At 45.6% G+C, this 23,674-nt stretch overlaps 1 protein-coding gene across 8 annotated transcripts; it reads left to right on the forward strand.

The window, feature by feature from the left end:
• The first annotated feature begins 26 nt into the window (after positions 1-26).
• Positions 27-22,611, forward strand: LOC309715225 (arrestin red cell). 8 transcript variants are annotated; one of them, XM_082548174.1, is made up of 17 exons: positions 31-505; positions 9,712-9,742; positions 10,739-10,799; positions 10,944-10,988; positions 11,898-11,995; positions 12,083-12,181; positions 13,197-13,256; positions 15,475-15,542; positions 15,912-16,047; positions 16,119-16,203; positions 16,289-16,361; positions 16,572-16,709; positions 16,795-16,878; positions 17,664-17,687; positions 17,919-17,995; positions 18,106-18,160; positions 18,663-22,611. In XM_082548174.1, exons 1-17 carry the CDS (start codon positions 483-485, stop codon positions 18,751-18,753), a joined length of 1,248 nt encoding a protein of 415 aa, XP_082404300.1. In that variant the 5' UTR covers positions 31-482; the 3' UTR covers positions 18,754-22,611. The 8 variants fall into 8 exon arrangements, with proteins under 8 accessions (XP_082404296.1, XP_082404297.1, XP_082404298.1 ...); XM_082548175.1 differs by having other exon boundaries at positions 32-505; positions 18,666-22,611; XM_082548170.1 differs by having other exon boundaries at positions 27-505; positions 11,898-12,181.
• The last annotated feature ends 1,063 nt before the right edge of the window (positions 22,612-23,674 follow it).

Below are 23,674 nucleotides of genomic sequence, written 5' to 3' on the forward strand. Positions count from 1 at the left end.
AACCTGAAGCCTTGTGGGTAATACGGCCCTGGATTGCGGTGAACCTTAAACATGTCAGGCTGTTTAATGTGAATCATCTCCTGCTCTGTTTACCATTGACTGGCCGGTGGTAGCAGCATGTCTGCGCTGCACCGCAGTTTAGGAATCATTTATGCCAAACTATGAATGGACCTTGAAGTAGCAGTAAACCCTCGGTCAGCCTGTAAAGCAGCTGGATTAGCCCGCTGCTGTTTCATTTCGCAGCGGGTCCTCACAGAGACAGCAGAGCGCGCACAAACACGCAGAGGGGAGGGGGAGCTGCTGCCTTTGCGGAAGCCAGTGGAGAGCCGAGGCGGCGCTAAATCAAATTACCATACTAACTAGTTCTCTGTGCGCCGATGTGAGGGGAACAGCCTGAAGAAAAGCCTCCGTTTTAAAGTCAAGACACCTACGAGTCCGGCCTCATTTTGTTGGGATCTTCCTGCCGTCCGCCTGCAGAGGAGATGGGGGACAAGGCGGGCACCAGGTAGGACGGCTAGGCTATAAACGGCTAGCTGCGGGTTAGCGTCGGTTCTCACGCACTTCGCTAGCAGTCGTGCTAGTGGCCCAGGCGGAGGAGTTTCTCCTCTCAGCTCGAGCATCAGAGATTTACCCGCTTAATTAGCTAGACCCGGGCCGAGACCAGCGAGCGAGCCCTCTGGTTCTGGTCCGGAGCTCTCAGAGCGATGACCTCGTTTGCAGGAGGCGAAGTTAGCACAGCAGGGTGGGGTTAGCTATCCGCGGCTGTGGTGGAAGGGACGGCGTTCCAGCGTCCGCTCAGAAATCTGTCAATTTTCAACATCCCGCTAACGTTTCCGTTTGACTGAAAAGCACACCAAAAATGATCAACTGTTAATGCCCACCGCTTAATCTAGCACAAAGAAAAAAAATCGGCACCATATTCGTGTAATTCTACACCACATTTGGGTGTTTTAGAGAGGAATTCCCACGGTGTTTGTCCAGTAAAAGACCGCTGAAACCTTAGTGGGCGGTATCGACATGTAACCTGCAAAACAGCATTTTAACTCGAGATTTGTTTAAATTATGGAGCTTGTTCTTGTTCGATTCAGTTCCAATGTTTACAGTCAGCTTTTATGAAACGTGAAATATTAGAGTGTTGTTTATTCTCGTTAACCAGGAGCGAAATGTTAAAATGAAGTGTTTTTGAATGGAATTTGGTACGGAGGAGCGTATTGGTGGGCTATTTAGGTTCGCTTACCTCCATCACGGGCTTATTTCGGGTTTCTGGTACCGCAGGTTCATGCCAGTTAGCTGTAAATGTGTTTTAAAGAGGGTGGAGGTTTCGTTTTCGGACATTTGTGAGTTCTGGTTCCTGTTTCGGGTCGATCTACTCGGTGTGTAGGCACAGCACAACGACACAAAGTGATTGTGGTTTCTATAAAGCTCAGGATGCCCCCCTTCCCTTGTGTGTTTACACCCCCAGTTAATTGGGTTAGCACTGCTGTGGATCAGCGTTCCTTCCCGTGTTTTCGCCTTTATTTCTTCTTCTGCAGATTCCGATTAACAGAAGAGACCCAGAGGGCTTAACTGCATTAATCCAACACACACAAATAAGACTAATGATGAGGAATAACTGTTATGTTTTTGTGCAGCTCATCAGACCCCGTCCTGTTGTAATGTGGCAGGAATACAGGGCCTTTAAAGTCAGGTTCAGCTCTTTCCTTTACTCCAGCACATGTAAGCTGCTGAAAATGACATTAAAGTGCTGACTGCTTCAGGCTGTTTACATCCACATCCTGCCTGTTTCTCCTCTGTGAGGTCAAGGTTTGTTGGATGTACAGCTTTCATGCACACGATCCGTTTCCTCATGTGTAGCAGCTTTTTGCTATAAAATGCTGATCATCGCCGCTGTTTTTGATGGATTTTCCTCTAACGGGGGGGGGGGCGAGTCAGCCCAGCCCATTCCACTTGCAACTTAACTTTCTTTCCTGCCAGTTACTTCCTGTTAGGAAGCAGGTGGAAAACTGGGAGGAGAGGAAACGGGCAGGAGGAAAGACCAACGTCATAGCTGTTGAAGAAATGGCTCTCACTGACATTCACGCTCGAGCTGCTGTTAACAGATTATACATCGAAGCTGCATGTCGAGTGGCTCTGTGGCACTTTGCCTGTTTGCAAAACACCAGCCAGCAGTGGAAAGTTTTTCTCTTTGACCTTTCACCTTTTGTACTGACAGCTGTGAAGCTTCTCTCCTCGAGTCTTGTACGACTAGATTAGTAAGTGTGGCTGCGAGGTGTAGCGACGAGCCCAGCTAGAACCAATCACATCCTGATATTTTGTCTGTGTGTTACATTAAAGACAAAAAGGCCTCTCCTTCAGAGGCCACGGCTCAGGAAAACTGTTATTTCACGCTTTGCTTCCAGTTGTTTACCGTGTCAGGTGTTGCACAGCTAAAAGAATCCGTTTTAATTGGCTGTTGTATTGAGATCATCTTCAACACCTGTGTCAAGGACGTGAAGCCGTCACGCTTTACCAGACTCATTCACAAAAACAGCAATTTTATGTCACAAAACACGTGAGCTGCTTGTTTACAGCTCGCTCAGCTGCTTAGTTCTTGCTGCTGCATGACTTTGGTGTTCCTAATGTATTTAGTCATATCGGAAATGGTGCGTTGCATAAACTCGACCCTGTTTTCATGTAAGAGTCGCTGGTTTTGTAAGAGGAGTCTGGTGCTGACTTTGTCCCTTGTTGCCACATTTTTCGTGTAAACAGGTTGGCGTGCTCTCAAAGCTGCAGCTGTTTTTGTGCTCAACGTGAAGTTTAGATGTCTGGAATTATTGTCACAGCTCAAACGTCTAATTATTATTATTCATGTCTGGTTGTTGTTTTTATTACTATCAAAAATGGCTGACCCAGGCCTGACCCTCTTCATGCTGCAGACACAGATGAAAGTAGCAGTGTGTATTTGCTCTGCATGCAAATGCAAGCAAATCATTTCTTTTTGAAAAAAAAACAAAACTGGTTGTGTTATTTTTAGCTGGAAACAAACAGTGATGCACTTCCTGTTCTTCATCCTGCTTTTAATTTGTACAAACGTACGAAACACCGACCAGGTGTGAAATGTCGTACATCGGCTGGAGATGTTCACACGCCCAGAAATCGAATTCAAAACCAACTAATATATACACGACCGCAGGTTTCTTACTCAGGGCGTCAGACTGTGCTCAAAGGCAGAGGAAGAGTCCGACTCGATGGCCTGTATGAAGCTTTAACATGTGACCTCAAAGTTGGTTCGTTCAGAGCGCTGCTAAATACACGAATGTTTCTAACGTCGGGTTTTTTCAGGGTAAATGTTAAAAAGGACCAAAAAGCCGCAAAAAGTCCATTTTTGACCTGCCAATGATAAAAGCTGATCAGAAATATCAGGAAATGAAGAATAGCTTTAATGCTTACATCCCATGTGGCTTTTTAAAGCTCCGCTTCGTTCTCCAGGCGTAAATATTTAATGGGAGACATAATTGCAATATTTATTTATTCATTTTGAGGGACTTCCTGCGGCCTGAAGCTCCAACATTGGAGCGACGCTGATCGATTTCAGATTAATCAGAATAGAAGTTTTGTGTCTTTTTTAGAAGCAATGAAGAAAAATAAGCTGTGACTGTTTCAGGCCTTAGTGGCTCCATAAAGTGTCCAAATTATACATTTTTAATTCATTTTATAAACAATAAAATGATTCTTATGTCACATAAACGTGAATTTGGTGATAAAAATAACTGTTAGCTGCAGAGCTGATTGAGCGCTGAGGGGATGGAAACAGCAGATACTGCAGTACTTTTTCCTGCTGGTGTAACAGGAGCAACTGATGCTGGATCAGGACATTTAAAGGAAAATAATCCTCAACACAAAGCTCAGATATTCACTTTATTGTTGAATATTTTTTGACAAAAACGTCAAATCTGACTCTCAGAAAATGACACAGACGGTTTGTTGTGTTGGCGTTTGTGTCTGAAGCTCAGTTACAGGTCTGTAGTTTAATACCAGCCGCAGAAATCCCTCCCTTTCATCACTTTTCTCCCCTCATTCTGCACTAATTTTAGTTTTTCTAGGAGCAGTTGTTCGACTAATTGGCTGATTACTAATGAAAACAGTTGCAAAACCACCCACAGTTTAGTCATTTAATCTGAATCAGCAGTTTGAAAGAGGAAGAAAACAGCCTGGAGATGAACGTCTAGTTTGAGTCTTGCAGAATAACTTCCTGGTTCCTCGCTCAGCTGCAGAGTTTAAAATTTAACTTTCACCCTGTTTCGTTGCTCCGGTGGTCAGACCAGTCTGAGTCCTGCTTATCTGCAGCTTCATCGTTACAGACTCAGCTGAAGGCATCGGCCTGACAGGAAGGGCGGGCTGAACTGCCACAATAAGAGCCTGCTCGTGCGCTTTGTTCCTGGGATTATTTCTGCTGCCACTAAACTGTGTTTGTTGGGTGTAAATCCAGAGGAAGGTGTAACTGAGGCTGGCATGCATGTGAAGGCAGGCGGCCCTGAAACGCGAGTGTCTGTGGGCGGCAGGCGCTGCAGAGGAAGTGCAGCGACGGTGGCGTCCGGCAAACATGAGGAAATTTTGTCAGAGTGTGAAACGCAGCGAGCATCACGCTCCTGCCGCTCTGAGTGTTTGGCTAATAAACAGCACGAGACGCCGCCGCTCACTGAACTGTGACCGAGAGGAAACCTGGTTTCCTCGTGTTGCGGTCCGACCTGCTTCCTGTCCTCCACCTGCTTGTACAGGTACTGCAGCGGCTGTGGTCACGCTCGTGATTTAAAAAACAGTCATTCATGGAGCATGAATTTGAATTTGTGTCGTTTGGAGCTTTTTAAAGCTGCTCAATTTTGGTTTGCAGTCCTTTCCCCTCCCAGGAGCTCGCTGGTGATGCTGAGCCTTCTCCAGCATGATGCTGCACCATGCTGCAGATCATCAGATGAAGATGTAGGGTTTATGGCTGCAGACTCCCAGCTCTCAGATTGGTGCATGGAGCCGTTCTAAGCCCATCGCTCTCCCGTTTCAGCAGCTGAAGCTCCGAGTGTTCTCTGGTTACAAACAATTAAGAAGAGAAAATCTGCACTCAGACTCTTCAAATCATCTGAAATGTTTTTAACACCAGCAGCTGGGTAACACGATCCCGTTGTCACATGGCAACAGTTCATGTTCAGACATGAAGCTTCACGTCAGCTGTTTGTCTGAGCGAGCGCCGTCCCTGCAGACCTCCCCCCTGCAGGTGGAAGCGCTCGCTGCGACGCTCTCCTGTTTACGGGATCTCTTTCCCTCGACGCCAGCTTCAGCCTCACGTGGTCGTATCATCCGCTGCTGCTTCTCTCTGTTTCTGACACAAATACAAATGAGAATATTTGAGTTTTGGGGCCACACTAAGTCTCACTCATGGGTTTGAAGCTTTGCTGAAACATCTGCGTGTATTCATTTTAACCTACTCATTAGTGCGTCATCCTCCTGGTTTATTAATCACACCAAAAGTGAGCTGTTTTTAAATTTCCTGTTCATATTAAACATGAGCTCGGTGTCTGCAGCACGCTAAACACCGCTTGTTTTTTTTTTCTACTCTGGGATCTGTATGAAGTCACAGAGAAGCACAGAAGCCCCACCCACTGTCCAAAGCATCTGTTTATGCTTGGAGCCAGGATGAAGGGGGTTGTTTGCCCCTCAGCTGACTTCCAGAAGTTAACCAGTCAGATGAAAGCTTGTTGGAGGGTGAACTAAAGGGACTGCAGCAGGCTCAGAGTAAAGAGGAAGGATTATTTCTGAACTGTGACTCATGTAAAACTGCTCTGGTGCAGTCCCAGAATAAAAACGTGGAAACGAGCCACAGAGGTTCCCTTTACCTCGTTCAGCCACAATAAGAACCAGCAGTTTAACATGAAACCAACATGTCCTCCAGAATGTAACCATTTCTACCCACTGACTGCAAAAATAATAAAAATAATATGAAGGTGCCTAAATTATAAAGACCACAGAATAAAAATGCAGCGATCGCTGAATGAATCGCAGGAGCTGCAGCGACGCTCAGCCGAAGCACTACAGCTGGACTCCATGATGGACGAGTGTTTCTGCTCAGCCTGGACACAAACACTGTCGCTGTAACTTCGTCAGTCCAGGAAGCATTTCAGGACGAGGCGTGTTTATATCTGCGCAGCAGGGCCCTTCATCACCTCAGATTTAACGTTGGAGTCAAGAACAAAGCAGGCCTGCTGTTCGTTAAGGTTAGCAGCTCACAGGGACGTTTACGACTTCATCCTGCGAGGACTCGAGCGAGTTTCTCCTCCTAGTTTCTCTGCCTGCAGAGCTCAGAGTTAAAATACTGGTCCATAACACACTCAAACCACAAGCCCACCGTCTGCTCCTCAGCAGGCTTCCAGAAGCTGACCAATTAGAAGAAAGAATGATGCAGGGTCTTACAAGTTATCCAATTCTTACAGCAGCCCGCAGTAACCAGCTGATGGGCGAGCAATGAGCGGCCATGACGCTAAAAGGAGCCGTGGTCCCAGAGGTCCACTGTGTGGTTCAGCTGACACACAAACTCAGAGTTTAAGGTGGAATTAAAGGTAAAGGCAGCGAGCTGAAATTAGCAGCAGCTAAAATAAGTCGATGAGCTCCAGCCGTGCTGCTGTGATTTGTAATGGTTTGAGAGGCGCTGGCAGGCTGCTGCCATCATTGTGGTGTGATCTGGCAGCCCTGTGGGCCTCTCTGCAAGGTGCTGATAACTGGTATTGGCACAAAGTTTGGAAAACGTGCTCTCAGATAATTGGGATGGAGGGTGACCCACTTAGCTCCAGCTTGTTCCTCCTGCTTTTAGTTTGTTTTCTGACGGTGAAGTCACAAAAATGCTCCTGAAAGGAAACAAAATGTATTCATTTATTTCATATCTGAAGCCTCACTGAACCAAATAACTTTATTAGTAAGAAGCAGCAGACGAATATGGGCAGAAGTGACAATTTAGACTCGTCAGCAGTCCAAACACCATCCGTGTCTTTAAACAGTCGTGTGTGCAGCAGCAACAAACACACACTTGAGTCTTTTTTTGTTGTGCTTTCCTGGGACCACTTCTACACACTGACCTCATTATTGGGGACTGTGGCCACCAACATTCACCAACGGGAGCAGGAAACACGTGAGCGGACGCAGGCCCATTATAGTCCTCACACCCTGCCATGTCTGCCCCCTTCCTCCTTTGCAGCGTTTGCGTCTCGTCGAGTCATCGTTCCTGAAAATTAAATGAGATTTCTTTGGGCTGGATGTGCAGAGGTGCCGACACAGGTGGACGTGTGAACCGCTGCACCGCGGCGCCTGCCTTGGTTCCACCTGTTTCCTGTTTGAAGTGTAGAATAATTAGTTGATTCTGGCCTAAAAAGTCACTTGGAGCGTTTTGTTCTGAGCAGTCGAGCTTTGTTTTCAGCAGGTTTGTGTAAATACCAGGAGAAAGAAATGCACCAGGTTTAGGCTACGATTAGTAAACAGTCTCAATTAGTGAATCTCGCTCTTGTAAAATGTCAGTAAGTGAAAATAAAAGCAGAAACAGCTGATGTCTCTGACCTGGGGTAACTTTCTGTGCATGAATGAGCAAAATGACCACAGTGACTCTAATTTATTCATATATGGTAACATTTTAAACGCTTTCTTCAACTCTGTTAAATAAAACAGTTTCTGGATTATTAGTCTGACATCAGTCGCCTCTGGCTTCGAGAAGCTGTGACCATCCTCTGCTGTGGTGTTTGAGGGTAATCGATAAAGAAAACGATTGCTGTTATCGGCCCTAATTGGGAAGCAGATCTGGAACGGCGTGGCCTGAAGAGGCGTGGAGCTGAGCTGTGCGTGCGGTTCATATCTGCAGCTCATTACGACGTGTTTTTGTTCTTTCTGGATTCAAAGCTGCAGATTAAAAAACACCACAGTCGTAAATAATAAGCCTCGAGCGCCAAAAATCGGAGCCGCAGAAACCTGTAAATCAGTTTTAATTCATGCTTTGAAGTGATCTAAATTTAACCCGAGTGTGGAAAGCATCAGCGGCTGTGACAGGAAGAAGGAGCTGCTGTGAAGCAGGACAGCAGCGCCTCGTCCTGGCAGAGGATGATGTCTGAGGCGGCGAGGGCCTGGAGGAAGTGACGGCTTCATACAGATGCTGAGAGCCTCGGTGCTTCCTCACACAGCTGCTGAACTGTGGGCATGTTTGGTTTTCAGGCCTTAAAATGAGTTCAGCTTTTCAAGGTGTGTTGGCACCTGTGGTGGTTTTTCATCACATCACTTGACTGAAAAGACTCCAAATGGCCATCTGCTGTCAGCCACAGAGGCCACGCCCCTAATTTCCAAACTGGATGCAGTTCAAATTGATGAGTTCTAAAAACATTTAGCTGCAGTTGTTATGATGAAGAAAATGAAAAGTTAGAGATTTTAAGACCTTGCGGGGTCTGACTGAGTTCTGAAGCCTCAAGTGGACATTAAAGGAACTGCAGCGGCGTCCTTTTGCAGCTGACTGATAAAATTCAGCAGCGTGAAAAGCAGCGTAACACACGGGATGTGGCATTTCTGGTTTGCACTGTGGGAGGACACCAGAGTGGGTGGAGCTTCATCACTGTGAGCAGGATGCTTTTGGCACTTCCGTCATTGTCCGAGGTTAAACTTTGGTCCTGCTGCGGTTTGTGTTTGCAGAGCAGAACGAAGACCGCGGTCACAAACTGAAGGTTTAGTCCATCTGTGCTCTCTCTGCAGGTTATTGTCAGAAAAGCCGCGGTTCGCCACACCTTTCAGGGTTTTCCATTAGGTCATAGTACCAGCTACTTTTTTAGCGATCTGAGCAGGTGGTAAAATGTGATGTCATCAGACTGCATGCCTGGCAAGTAGCATCACTCAGTGAGCATCAGGTTCACCAAAATCAAAACCGCCATCTTTGAAACCCGGCAAAGCTGTGACGACAACCAGACACACCCAGTAGTGCTGGACTGCAAGTGATCCGGGGCGGCGCTGATCGAAGAGGGGCCGAAGTTTACTTTGGTTTATTGACATCAAGATCGTGGGTCCAAGCTGCGCCTGGGACCGGTTTTGGGAGATTAGTTTTTCTTCGATGCTTCTCTCTTCCACCACTTTTTAATATCAGTTAGGAAATGGGCAGTCCGCTGCCACCTTGTGTTTTGGCAGTGAAACTGCAGCCACGCTAAAGCCTCACTCTTTCAGCTGCGGCTCAGGTCTAGACTCAGTCCTGGTGTCGGTGTGTTCAGCTGTTCTTGTAATGATTGTTGAGATCCTGCGGCGTGTTTCTGGTGGTTCAAAGGTTTGTAAAAGTTTCAGTGGCATCGCGCAGACTTGGACTCGAGTAGTTTAAGTGATCGTGTTGGTTAACATCCACCTGTTTCCCTCTTAAAGCAGTGCGGTGACATCCCATAATAACCCTAGGTCATGTACACTGTTTTTCATCAAAACCACTTCCCCCCCACCCCCAACCATCGGTTTCAAACAAGGCCACTGTTTATTTCGACACAGCAGGAAGCTGCCACACTTCCTCGGGTTATTTTTCACAGAATTGTCTCACCCACACGCTCTCGATGAGCTGCAGCGGGTCTGAAAACCTGTTTGAATCGACCGCAGCGCTCTTCGTTTAGCGACAGGGTTCAGCCAGAAAAAACGAGCTAACCTTCTCTTTCTTTCCTCCTCTCTGTCTCCTCTTCCCAAACCTCTCAGAGTTTTCAAGAAGTCGAGCCCCAACTGTAAGGTGAGTCCACGAGTTTGTTCTGCAACATCTGACACTGTGAGGAAGCAGTAGAAAGCACTCTTCTCCCTCTGCCACCTAAAACATGAAGCTTTGTTCATACTGACCCTTCAGATCGCAGCATTTCACTCAAACACCAGAGTAAAAACCACAATCATAGAATCAGGGCGATTAAAAGCAGATATACAGACGTAAGGGCAGAAAAACGAGCTGCCAAAGGGAGCGACGCAAAGCACTCATTATGTGACAAAGATGAAGCAGGCAGAGCAACTCCACAGTGAAGTCAGGTAGTAAACTGGGACGTCACCAGTGTGACCAGTTCATCCAGTTTTAGTTTAAACATTTGTTAAGAAGAGAGTCGAGATAAAGATTAATATTCAGTGTTATGCAGTCGTTCCTTTACTGTTGCCTCTAAATTCACTCCCTGTCAGAAGGTTGTGGTTCAGTGTGGTTAAACACTCGGGCAGATCCTGCTTTACTCCTTTGATATAGTTACATTTTTCTTTTTTAAACTTCCTGTCGATGGGGAAGTTTAACATGAGCTCACACGCTGCATGCTGTTAGCAGATTCTGTTCTTTTAGGACTTCGATTAGAGAGCGTCCCTTCTCCCGGACTTCTGGCTTAGGGGTCGCTAACTTCCAGGTTGGTCGAGAAATAACCTGGAAGTTAACCTGACACTGGTCTCCACCTGTGTGAGGTGTTTTTACAACGTCCTGCAGCAGCTCTCTGGAAGGTTGGATGCTGTAGCCAGTGACCGCCTTTGTACTCCAAACCAAAAACCTTCCATTGTTGTACTTGGAAACAATACAGAGAGCAGCAGTTTATAAATAAGTTATTAACAGCACATCGTCTGCAAACGTGTGCACAGAGCTGGTGACCTTTGTGTGGGGACCAGGAAGAGGTCAAAGTTATTCCAGTAGGATTTATCCAGTTTTCACTGAGCTGTTGTGATCACACATCTGGATTAAATAAACTAATCCTGTGATTGGTCTGTGCAGTTGACGGTTTACTTGGGAAAGCGAGACTTTGTGGACCACCTGGACCACGTGGACCCAGTCGGTGAGTCTGGACTCGTTTGTGTTTGTTTTGGAGTTTTTAGGGAGCACGGCTGCTGTGGTACAGTCCTGTATTTACAGGAGTCAGAGATCCTGATCAGGTAAACCGGTGACCTTCGTGACTGTTTGTCTTCCTTCCTGCCAACAGATGGCGTGATCCTGGTCGACCCAGAGTACCTGAAGGACAGGAAAGGTAGGCGAGAACACCTGCACACATGTACAGGAACACACTGAGACTTCACTGCAAGATCTAAACGTTAAGTCTATAAAGCAAATGTCTCATCAGCCAATCATGTGGCAGAGTGTGCTGAAGCCAACTGTGCAGCGGCTTTGACTTGTTGCCGTGTGTAAATAAACGAGAGTAAAAGCCTTGCGCTCGTGTTGTTTCATCAACTTCCTGCTGACCTTTCTGTGCAGAGCTGAAGCCTTTGATTAACGACTTCCTGTTTATTTCTCAGCACGTTCATTTATTAAGGACACAAACGTCTCATTTTTGTCTGTTTACTGTTAAACAACTGTTTCAGAAACGCTGAATACAAAACAGGCAGAATGACCTTTGTTTACATAATAAGCAGTTTCTGGACCTCTGACTGTGTGTCAATAGTTGGAAAAACAGGTAAATTACTGTTTGCCTGGACGTTGTTTTTAATGTTGCTACACAAACATCACCCAACAAAACCCAGAACGCAGCTCAGCTCTTATCCTGCGTCTGCTTTTCCACTGCTGGCAGTTTGTGCTGTGCAGATAATCGCTGTGAGCTCTAAACAACCAGTTTATCACAGTCTCTTACACTCGTGGACCTGCGTGATGTCACAGTGAGATGTCAGAAGTCCTGTTGTTCAGTTGCAAAGGGCAGCCAATCAAAAGCATGATGCCTCAAAGGGGGAGGAGCTTCATCTCTGTCATGTTCGGCATGAGCTGTAAGGTTATTTTGAAGTGTGGCTCATGCAGAGCAGCAAAGGTCCACTTCACCTCTTCTGTAACGACGCTGTTTTGCTGTGTCGATGATTTTTAACAGTTTTAATGTTTTATTGTTGAATTAAACCTGATTTTAATGAATGACTCATTTAAACTGCAAACAGCCTCTTCTTCCTCCCCACAGTCTTCGTCACGCTGACCTGTGCGTTTCGATATGGACGCGAGGACCTGGACGTGCTCGGTCTATCCTTCCGGAAGGATCTGTACATCTCCACCTTCCAGGTGAGCTTCATCAGCCTGCGCCTGAGCAGACAGTTGAGTACTTTTAAAGGTCGGACGTTCTCACTGTCGTCTCTCTCTCGGCGTCAGGCCTTCCCTCCGGTGCCCGAGGAGCGGAAACCCAACAGCCGGCTGCAGGAGAGGCTGCTGAAGAAGCTCGGCCAGCACGCACACCCCTTCTACTTCACCGTGAGTCACTGCTCCTCCTCAGGGCTCCGTGTGTGGAGCTCGTGGTGAAGACGCCACGTCTTTATATGGTGTTTGAAGTGAAATGCGCTCCATGTGAGTCTGTGGGCACTGACTCACTGCTGGAGCCCCTGCTGGTGATTAGAGGAACTGCAGCTGCACGGCGCACTATCGAACCTTTCTGCACCGCACGTGTGCAAGATGTATAAAATATGTAAGAAGAAGAACGGAGCTGTTTAACCAGGTGGGAGCTCAGGGCCTCGATGTAAACATTTAAAGATGAGCATATTGATCTTTGCCATCAGTTCATTAGCCTGTGTTTACCCAGCATCCATTAGTGTCTGAACGCCGTCTGCTGTGGCCTGAAAAAGCAGATCATTTATAGCCCGCTGACCTCGTCTGTCGGCTCTTTCCTCGGGCTGCTTCAGCCCGGCGTCAATATCAGGACGAGCGTCAGACGTGTCTCGTGATGTTTGCTGATCGCCAGCTTCCTGAAATAAACAAGGAGATGCAAATGAGGAAGACTTTGACTTCCTGTTAGACTAGAAGTGACACACTGAAGGGCGTTTCCATCGGAGCGCAGTTCCCTGTAAGATCAAGAACCCTTTGAGGAACTCAGGAAGTCGCTCATTACACTCATTTGTTCTGGCTTCCTCCTCCTTCACATACGGTGGAAATTTAATTGCACTTTTTTACCTTCCTGGAACTTTTTGGTTGAAAGGGGTCATCACACCTCCTCAGCAGGGCATTTATGAGGGAGGACGTCCTGCAGCTCTGTGGCGTTTACTCTTAATGTGCACAGATTATTTTACTCGATAAAGCACGTCTGAGAAAATATCTGAGCTTTATGGGAGCCTCGGATTCTTTACGAGAGTCGAGCTGAGCCAGGGCTGCTGGGAGTTTAAAGGTCGGCGCTCTGTGGGAAGCTTCATAAAAACGGGCTCTGAGTTTGTGGTGTGGAAACAACGAATGAACAAACTGTGATTCTGACGTTCTCGTTCTTCTTCTTGTTTTCCAGATTCCTCAGAATCTCCCCTGTTCAGTCACTCTACAGCCCGGACCCGAGGACACCGGCAAGGTAACCGAACCCCCCCAGCTGTGAAACGGCAGAGCACGGATGTCGTAAATTAGCTGTTCCCAAACGTCACGCCTCAGTTTGAAATAGAAATCTCTGTCTGGGTCCACCCAAACCCGCCTGCCCGAGGGGATTTACAGGCCGGCCTCAGGGGGTCACATAGTAAATGTGAGGGTTACGTCAGGAAGGGCATCCGGTGGAAAATCTGTGCCATTCATCCGCTGTGGCGACCGCTGCGAGTTCAGGGAGCAGCTGAAAGCACCGCCTCCTGCTTCTGATCGTTAACTCGATGCTTTAACGATGAGTTCAGTCTGAAACTGAAGGACGAGAAGTTTTCAGGTCCAGTAAATGATCTCAGAGCTGGAGCACCATCTCTGATCTGATTGTTCCCTGTGGAAATCTGACGGAGGGTCTCCGCCCTGTTCACGTTGCATTCAGCGCCCCACCCTGCAGCTGTTTCAGCAGGACAATGCTCACGCCCACAGGGTCGGAGCAGAGCGGGCTCTCTGGGTCGGACGGCGAGCCACGCACGTCCCAGTACGCTACATCGGCACAACCAGTAACTGCTGCACCCATCTGGTTCCTCCACAGCAGGTCAGCAGACGGGTGGATGTCCAACGTCACGTTCAGAGGAGGTTTAAATAGATTTTAAAGATGTTTAACAGCAGTCAGATTTAAACCCCACAGTCTGGTTTATTAGATCAGGTTCCTTTAAAGACTTGATGGAATTTAAACTGAATTATAAAACCTGGCAACTCAATTCTTATTTGCGAAACGAGGAAAAAACAATCAGACTAACCAACTAGTCTGAAACTAAAACACTCAGATTTTAAGTCACAGCTGAGGGAGAACAGTGCATTGAGTGGTCCACGCTGTTCGGCATTTATCAGAATCATAAATCGTCCCGACATTTTTTTTCTTCTTCTGCTTCTTCTACTTCTTCTGAAGTGGGAAAGCCCAGACCTTCCTCCCTCCACTTCCTCCAGCTTATCCGAGGAAACGTCGAGGTGTTCCAGGCCAGCGTGCCCAGGTCTACGCCGAGCCTCCTCCCAGTAGGACATGCCCAGTGGGAACACGTGACCCAGGCCTTAGCTGGCTGCTGTTGATGTGCAAGAGTAGCAGCTCCACTCACAGCCCGTCCACCTTCTGGAGAAAGCTCATTTCTGCTGCTGGGATTTGTCCTCTCATTCTAATAGAGTTCACAAAAGCTAACATGAAAGGATTCATGAAGCGCCATCTGGTGGCAGATGACTGCATAACATTTAGGACACAATAATTTACCAGCACCAGGGATCAATGAAACTTTTAACAGTTAGATTAAACAACTAGTGACAACAGCGGTGATTGGTCCACCAGTTGCACACATCCATAATAATAATAATGATAATGATGATAATGTGTCTTATTATTATAACAGCAGCATAACCTTTGCAGCTGACAGGTGGAGCCACCTGCAGCACGAGATGATGATGCAGCCTTTTACTGTCGTGAGATTAAGAACCTGAATGTGAGACAGGTGTGAGGCTGAGCTCTCCTCCGCTCAGGTTACTTCAGCTTGTACAAAGATGAATATTCAAACCCACCTCTGTCCTGCAGCTGCGTGTTCGACTCTGAAGCGTCGCCGAGTTTGCGTGCGTCTGCAGACTTCCTGGCTTTTAGTTGTTGATTTTCTGCGTCGGCTGATGTTTCCCCGATCAGGCCCTGAAACAGCGGAGCAGTGGATCTGAGCGCTCGGTCAACTAAACAACTTGTTTCCTGTCAGTGAGGGAACAGTTCCCATCACTGCCTTTTTTCTTTCTGCAAATGCAGCATTCTGATGTGCAGCGTGTCCTTCAGGCCTGAAGACGTGCAGACCTTTTCTTTCTCACACATTTTGGCTCCTGAAACCTATTTTATTCCTGATTAACAGCCTGACGTTCAGGAGCTTCTTCCAGCGTTGACATGTTTGGTTTTAAACGGGGAGTCAGATGGAGTCGGTTATCTGTGAGGAGCGTCGCTGACAGGCTACGATTTACCGTAACGACCGCCTCAGACAGGCCGATAAACACGCCGTTGATTTTTAGCTGAAGCTGTTCCAGCGTCGCTCATAGCGGAGAGAGAGAGAGAGACGGTGTGTTTATAAAACGGGAAAAAGCAGGGCTGCGCTCGCGGCGCGTCAGCACAGTTGAGGCGTTTTTATAAACACGGTGGCGCTGAGCTGTCCTCTCTCCTCTTCCTGCAGGCCTGTGGTGTTGACTTTGAGATCAGAGCTTTCTGTGCCAAGTCAATGGAAGAGAAGATTCACAAGAGGTGAGTTCAGACCTGCGGGAAGCTTCACTCAGGAGCTGCGTGGAGTTCAAACCCAGAGTAGAAATAACTGAGTGGGGATTAACTTTGGTCGTGTAAACATGAACACCCACCAGTGGAACAGGAAATAAAAGGTCCACTTTAAAGCTTTTGCTGTGTTTCATTGCAGTCCAAAGCCAGCCTGTACCCCAGCAGGCTCTGTGCGGGGCTTTTATTTTGTAGACTCACAGTACAGTAATCTACCAGAGGCAGTAAAATGTCAGACTCAGTGTTTACTTTAGGACAAGAGAGGCTCTTCTGTGTGTCATACTGTGAGCCAGCCTCCAGTGAACGCTAGAGGAATCACCGTGCTGAAGCCTGTGCTGTGTGCAGGAACTCGGTGCGTCTGGTGATCAGGAAGGTTCAGTACGCTCCGGAGAAGCCTGGTCCTCAGCCGATGGTGGAGACCACCCGCAGCTTCCTGATGTCCGACAGGTCCCTGCACCTGGAGGCATCTCTGGACAAAGAGGTGCGCAAACAGCCCCGATACCCACAAACCAGTCCTTTGTTTTTATGCTAATAATGGTGTTCTGTGTGTAGCTGTATTATCACGGCGAGCCCATCAGCGTCAACGTCCACGTCACCAACAACTCCACCAAGACCGTCAAGAGGGTGAAGATCTCCGGTACGCATCTCTCAACTCTTTTTCTGCGCTTCTCTGCACGCCGTCCTGTTATCACAGTCACACCTCCTCTGTTTGTCTTCCGCAGTGCGTCAGTACGCAGACATCTGCCTGTTCAGCACTGCCCAGTATAAATGTCCCGTGGCTCAGCTGGAGGCAGAGTAAGTGTCCCTGTCCCTGCATGCTGGTGTAACTGGTTTAAACCAATGTTAATGAATGAAAATGTGATAGAGTTAACCAGGCTAACCAATCTGAGCTGGTTTAAAACCAGTGACAAAAGGTCATTGATGTTCACACCTGTTTAATGAGATTGGTGGAGGGGCGGGGTTTACCTGAACGGTTTGCCTGACAGCAGCGTCTGGTCTCCACAGCGACCAGGTGTCGTCCAGCTCCACCTTCTGCAAGGTGTACACTCTGACCCCGACACTGGACAAGAACAGAGAGAAGAGAGGACTCGCTCTGGACGGGAAGCTCAAACATGAAGACACCAACCTGGCCTCATCCACCATGTAAAACACAAACACACACACAGGTGTAACACACAGGTGTGTGTTTGCATGGTCATGTGACCACAGTGCTCCGTGTGTGTTTCAGTGTGAAGGACGTCACCAACAAGGAGGTCCTGGGGATCCTGGTGTCCTACAGAGTCAAAGTCAAGCTGGTGGTGTCCCGTGGAGGGTACAGCAACACACACACACACTCTGCTGACATCACTTCCTGTCCTCTCCAGCTCACTGTTTCCTGTAGCTGTCATCAGTGAAGTTTGGAGGTGTTTTTATCTTCCAGACGTCACTCAGTGAAACGCCTGAGGCCGAGCTGCACCTGAACGTTTCCTACGCAACAGTCTGGCGTTTGTCCACGTTTACATGGAAACGCCACACGTGTGAAGCGAGTCTCGGGATCATATTTGACTTAAAGACGTACAAAAACCACGTGAATCAGTTTGAAGCTTAAACACGGCCAGAGCTTGAGCTCAGACTCCAGTCAGCTGAGGGAGGCTTTACAAAGTCATCCTTTCACAATAAAAGCCTGTGAGAGTTTAATGAGTCCTCAGCATCTGTCTAGGACCGTAGTCCTTTATCTACCGTCTGTCTCGCCATTGGACTTTAAAGTCACATGACTTGTGATATTTACTGAGGGCGGCTGGAGGTGGTGCTAAATTGAGCAGCTCTTCATTTTTTTTCACGGTTGGTTTAAAGACGATTTTCTCATTTTTCGGGTGTTTTATTCAGAAAGAGCTGCAGGTGCAGCTCGGCCTCCACTTCCTGCTTCCTGCTCCACCCTGTTGGCTCGTTGCTGTCGTTGCTCCTCACTGTGTTTGCTTCCACTGTAGGTTTTTGTGAACCTGTCGCCTCCTGCTTTTCATTTCACCTCCCTTCTCTGTGTTTTTTGGCGTTTTGTGTGGCTCCGCCCCGTCCCCCTCTCCCCCCTCCTCTTCTGTGTGCCCTCCCCCCTCCCTGCAGGCTGCTGCGAGGCTTATTGGAGAGGTAAATGGGACTGAAAGCCTCAGTGTTCATGTGGGGGAACCACAGCCTGGTGTTTAATGTTAACATGGGTTTCTAGGTGGTTGTTGTCACTCAGTAGTCAGTTTGCTCTGAAGTGAGTTAATTATCAGCTGTGGGGCTTTAACGGGCAGATTTATCAGGACATTTTTAACCTGTTGGAAAAAGGAAGGAGGCGGGGTTTGCTGCAATGACGCCGTGCTTCCTATTTTCCAGGGACGTGTCGGTGGAGCTGCCCTTCATCTTAATGCATCCTAAACCTCCGGAGCCGCCGGCGTCCCGCCCGCAGTCAGGTGAGTCTCTGCAGCCTCGTATGGTGAATCCTCGTATGCGGATTCACCATGGCACTGAGCATCAGTTTCCATGGAAACGGCAGCGTGACATGCTTGTGTGTGTGTTTCAGCTGTGCCAGAAACTGACCCGCCCATCGACACCAATTTGATAGAGTTTGAAACAAAGTGAGTTTCCAGACTTCTGCTGAGTTTTATTTTACATACAAACAGAAACCATGGCAACCAGCACTAACATAACGTCACTGATTAAACTGAGCATGTGTGAACTACAGCACGCCATAACGTGGAACTGACTGACCCTTACAAGGAGCAGCTGTTGGTGTTCAATACCCGAAAGTTTAAAAATCCTAAGGAAACAAAAAACGTCTGTAAAATGAATCCATGGACGTGAACGGTTTCTCCTGTGAGAGCTGCGAGACGTGACGAGTGGATCTTGAATCTGTGAGCGCATCATTAATGCTGAAGGGTTAGGAGCTACCGTCTGTTTCAGGAAATGACAGCAGAAACATCTGCAGCCGTTTGCAGCAGCGGCAGATTCACAAACCCGGCGTGAGGTGGAAAACTTCACAGATGCTCAGTTCACACATGTGACGTGCTGTTGGTGCTGGATTCAAACAGGGCTGTATGGAACCTTTCACAATAAAACTCGTCTTTTTCATCCTTCAAGCAGCATCTCGCAGGACGACGACTTCGTCTTCGAGGACTTCGCCCGCCTCCGGCTCAAAGGTGTTGTGGACGACAAGGATGAGGACTGCTAGGAGCTCGCCAACCCCTTCATATGCTCGCTTCAAAACCACAACACACACACACACACACACACACTCACTGTTCACATTCCCCAGGGATGGATGAGGGTATATTTGGACGGAGGCCTCGGAGGGGCTTGGTGGTGTTCTTCCTCTCTTGCTTCAGCCATTCGTCATGCCACCTCCGCCATTTTTCCGCCGTCTTCTCCATCTGTTGTCTCTTGTTTCTCTTTTTTGCTAGAAATTCTAAATGTTAAGCAGCTGCAGGACAGATGTTGGCACTGTGGATGGGAACCTCTGCTGCTTGTCGTGGGCGGGGCTTTGAGATAGAAAGCAGGAAGCTAAAGAATCAGCAGCGTTCGTCCGCTTTGTTTTTGAATGTTTCCCGACGATCACCGTCCTGTACAAGCAGAATATATATTTGGAAAAAAAATTGTTCGGTGGTGATCGCCGCTTTCCTTCGAGTAAATCCTGTAGATAGTTTTTCTCGCGGTGGCTGCAGCGAGAGGAAATACATGTGCACACAAACACACACACTCAGAGAAGTCTTACAAGCGACTGAAGTTCGATTTCACCAGCATCCGCTCTCCTCCTGCTCCAACTGTCGTCCATGTTCAGAAACGTTCGCCATGTTCTGTCGGCTTTTTTTAATTATTAAAAAAAAACATTCCAGTGCAGACACTTCATTCAGATCCCAGAGATCATTTTGCAATCCTGCTTTTTAAGAAATTACATGAAAAGACGACAACCAAAACTTTATCCACCCTCTCCGTAAGTGGAGCTAATTTAACTCTTTATTTTGGTTTAATCCTGTTAAAGCTCAACAGTAAGCTGGTACTTGTCTGAATACTGTTGTTGGTTAAGAGAATGAAGACGTGTAATTGCAACAATGTGACAGCGAACAAATTGAAGCTAAAAACAAAGCATATAAATTTGAGATGGTACAGGAGGCCTGATCACTGAGAGTCACGATTCTTAACTAAAACAACCCAGGATATAAATTTTCTCTGATGGAACTAAAGAACACTCGAGTTTAGTCACACTGGAATCATTTTTTTTTTTTTCCTTGAACTTTGGACTGGATTTGGAGGTCGAGTCACTGGATAGGTTTTTTACCTTTCTTTGATCTGTTTCTGTTTATTTCACTTCCAGATTTACAGTTAAAGTCAACAAAACTGATGCTAAAGTCTGTTTCTCTTGTTGCTTGTTAAAATAGAAACGGTCTGAGACTCGGTGCGGCCGGTTTAACTCGCCATTGTCAGCTCATTGAAGGGAAACTCTGGTGCTCGTTGTTTGGTTTGTTGTCTTCACTCACTGGTCCAAACTCACTTTGAACAAGCATTCAGATGAAGTTAGTATGAAGCTTCACCTCAGAGTTAAGTCATCACAGGAAGCTGTGCTGTGCCTTTAATGTTTCACTGTTGCCAACACGATGATCTTTGAACCTTGGTGACTGACAAGAACTCAGCTTTTTTAAAAAGAAAAATTGTTGGTTTAAAACGTTTGGGCAAACCTGGGATGTGTCAGTTTAGAAACACTGCGTGGTGTTATTTTTCTCTAATTAAGTTCAGGTCTTACATTTTAGTTTCAGGGGATAAACCATTAAATATTTTGCTTAGTAAATATAACTTTAAAATTAATATTAACTTTTTAATAAAATAAAACAACCACATATTCTTATAATTTCTAATCCTTGAGAGCTTCTCTTTATTTTATTGTGTAGATTGCAAAGATACATTTTAAATTAATGTTGTCACCATTTTCTTTTCTGGAATTATTTCCAATCTGGTAACAAATATTTCTGTGGCCTTTACTGTTGTTTAGTTTGTACTGTGATGATACAATATTTGGGGGTTTGTCCGGGATTTGGCAGTTTCACAGTTATTTCTAGACCATCAAACACAGATTACCCACTATTGTTTTGTTTGACACATTGAAAGATGCTGATGACAGTGAACAGACTTACTTTAATGTTGACCTGTTCAAATTTGACTTATTTCCTGTGAATGTTCGTATTAAACATGGTTGAAGTTTCTGATAGCCAATTGGTCAATGATCCGTAATCCTGCAGCCAAATGCTCAGTTTTTTTGTTTTTCCTACTCACAGTCTGTATGATGTCACACAGAGCAGATGTCCCTATTATGATCATCTCAGGACACAGAAACCATCTCATGTTCTGACCAGAGGCAGCCAATCAGAAGAAAGTTGTCTTAAAGTGGAAGTGAGAGCTCAGTACAAGATAAGGATTATTTAGAGCTTTGAATCACGCAAAGCTGCTTTGCTAGATTCTCGTAGAGACCAAGGATAAAAATGCAGAGCTGGTAATGAGCAGTATTGATTCACTTTGAAATGTTTTTCACACCTTTATTCTCGGTATGTGACCTTTTTTTTCTCTCTTAGAAACAAAACATAATGATCTAAAAATGAAACCATAAAACTATTTTTTAAAGGTTGATGCCAAAGGAAATGTTTAAACTTGAGAAGCTGAAGTTGTTTAAAATAGTCCAAAATGAACCAAAGCATCAAAACAAACATGCATGAAAAGACCACTAGGCAGTCGTGTTGAAGACAAATGAACTGAAACTAAAGGCTGTGCTGTGTAGTACCACGATAGTGCTGTGAGTCTTTGCTGGACCTCGATTTCAAATCTGGTCCAGAGTTTGGATTTAGGTGTTTTGGCGAGTACCCGGTCTGTGTGATGCTTGCCATAATGTCTACAAAACAGGAAGTGATTTCTGCTGGTGGGACGGACAGGGAGCAGCTTAAAAGTAGCTGCACATTGACTCTCTGCTTCATCTTGTGGTCAAAAGTGCAGCCATGCTGCTCTTCTTCACGTTCTTTTGAAACTTAGCTCATTTTGGAAGCTTTTAAACAGTTTTTAAAGCACATTTACTTACAGGAAGTAACTTTAGGGTGCCATGAGAAACATGACAGCCAAAATGAACCAATCAGCACCAGTGTTTCCGTTCTAAATCCACCTCACCAACATCCCGCCTTACCCTCTCAAGACCATCAAACCATTTAAATGATCTCTTTTCTTTCCTCCATCCAAACTCGGACACGATGTGAAGGACTTCAGGTTTTAGACGCCAGCTTTCCAAATCTGTTGCTTTTATTCTAGGCTTTATTATCGTTATTATTAATGTTATTTTGTTAATGATTTTTGGCCCCAAATCCCTGTACAGATCAACATTTCAGATGAACACGAGCACTGCACTTTCATTGGACGAAAACCCCGCAGAACTGCAGACGTTTTATTTCAGAAAACGAAGAAGAATGTTAACATTTATTTTTCCCTAAAATTGTTTGTTGGGGTTTCACAACTTGAACTTTGTTTTGTTCAATTTTAAAACTGCCAAATTTCCCTCCTTCCCACCCTCCCTCCTTCCTTAGCTCAGTCAAACGTTACAGCTGCGACCCTAAAACAAGACGTAGATGAAGAAGCCGACTCGGAGCATGATTTGAATTCCTTTGTTTGAAATTTTGTTTCCAAGCAGTGCTGTGAATCGTACGAGCTGTGATTCTGTCCTTATTTTGTCGTGCATATGTGGGGTAACTTTGCTAAGTGTGAAAATATTTTGACAAGTGCCACGCCCCGGCCCTGTGCGATGCTTACCATAATGTCTATAAAACAGGAAGTGATTTCTGCTGGTGGGACGGACACCAGAACAGATAGATCTATGATTATTATGCTTCTGATTATTATTATTATTATTATTATGGTGACTTCTTATTATTCTACTGTATCATCATTGCGACCATGATTATTCTCATAATCATTTAAGAGTCTATTGTTTCGCCATGTATTTTTATGTTGAGATTTTTATTTTAGTTTTCTTTTTATTAAAGGTAAAAAGAACTAACAGACACCCAGGCTCTGCTTCGCTTTTTTAATCTCCGACGATGAAGCTGTGAACTATTTGTTGGCAAACAATCACATTTATATCTCTGAATAGACACCCGGTAGTCACATTTCTGATTTCGACGAAATAAAGTGGAGCAAGACAACAAAACAGGCTGCAGTTACATTCTCGGAAGTGTGTTTGGAACAATTTATGACATTCTTGGGTTAAAATGTGAATTTATTTATTTTTTCTGTAGAGATGACAGGAACTACAAAAAACACTTGGTCAGCATCAGGCTTTACTGTGAAGAAAAAACCATGATGGGTTTATGAAGACCGAACACTGGTTTTATCTCGAGGGCCATTTAAGCGAACATTCAGACCGGGGAAACTAATCCAGCCAACAGTCGCCTCAAGGCGCATGCTCAGCAGTGTTGGGCAAGTTACTTTAAAAAAGTAATTAATTATAGTTACTTTTTTGAAGTAGTAACTAGTAACTGTTAGTGAATGATTTACAAGATTCTAAAAGTAATTAATTACTTGAAAACTAACTATTGCGTTACTTAAAAAAAATGTTTGACCCTCTGGGGTCCAGGGTATAATCTGATGTTTCCTCCACATTTTCCCTTAAAAACTATTTATTTGCCTTGTTTGGTCTCGTTCTTTTCAGCACAGCCTCACGTGTCTGAATTTACAGTTGTTTTCATTTTGACAGACTGTACTAACACAATTGATCTAAAATCAGACAAAAAACATAAAATCTGGGTAGAAAGTGATATTTTTTACTGTAACAACCACAAACATGTTTATTGATCATATTTCATAACTTTAAATGCAAATATAAATTGTCAGTTTATATTTGTGTCTCCATGTGTAAAATCATACGCACAAGTTTTGCAAACAAAAAAGTTATTTGCAGCCATTTACCTTTGACCCTTTTTTTTAAAAGAATCTTTTCAAACTATTTACACAATTTATATTTTTATATTTATTTCTATTTACAGAACAATCAGCTGTTCTTCAATAAGATGCCACAAATTATTTGTGCCACTCCAAATATTTCTGTCCACTATAAAGCAGAACATCAC

The sequence above is a fragment of the Aulonocara stuartgranti genome (genome assembly GCF_965226115.1).
Source record: "Aulonocara stuartgranti genome assembly, chromosome: 10".
NCBI classification, from domain to species: domain Eukaryota; kingdom Metazoa; phylum Chordata; class Actinopteri; order Cichliformes; family Cichlidae; genus Aulonocara; species Aulonocara stuartgranti.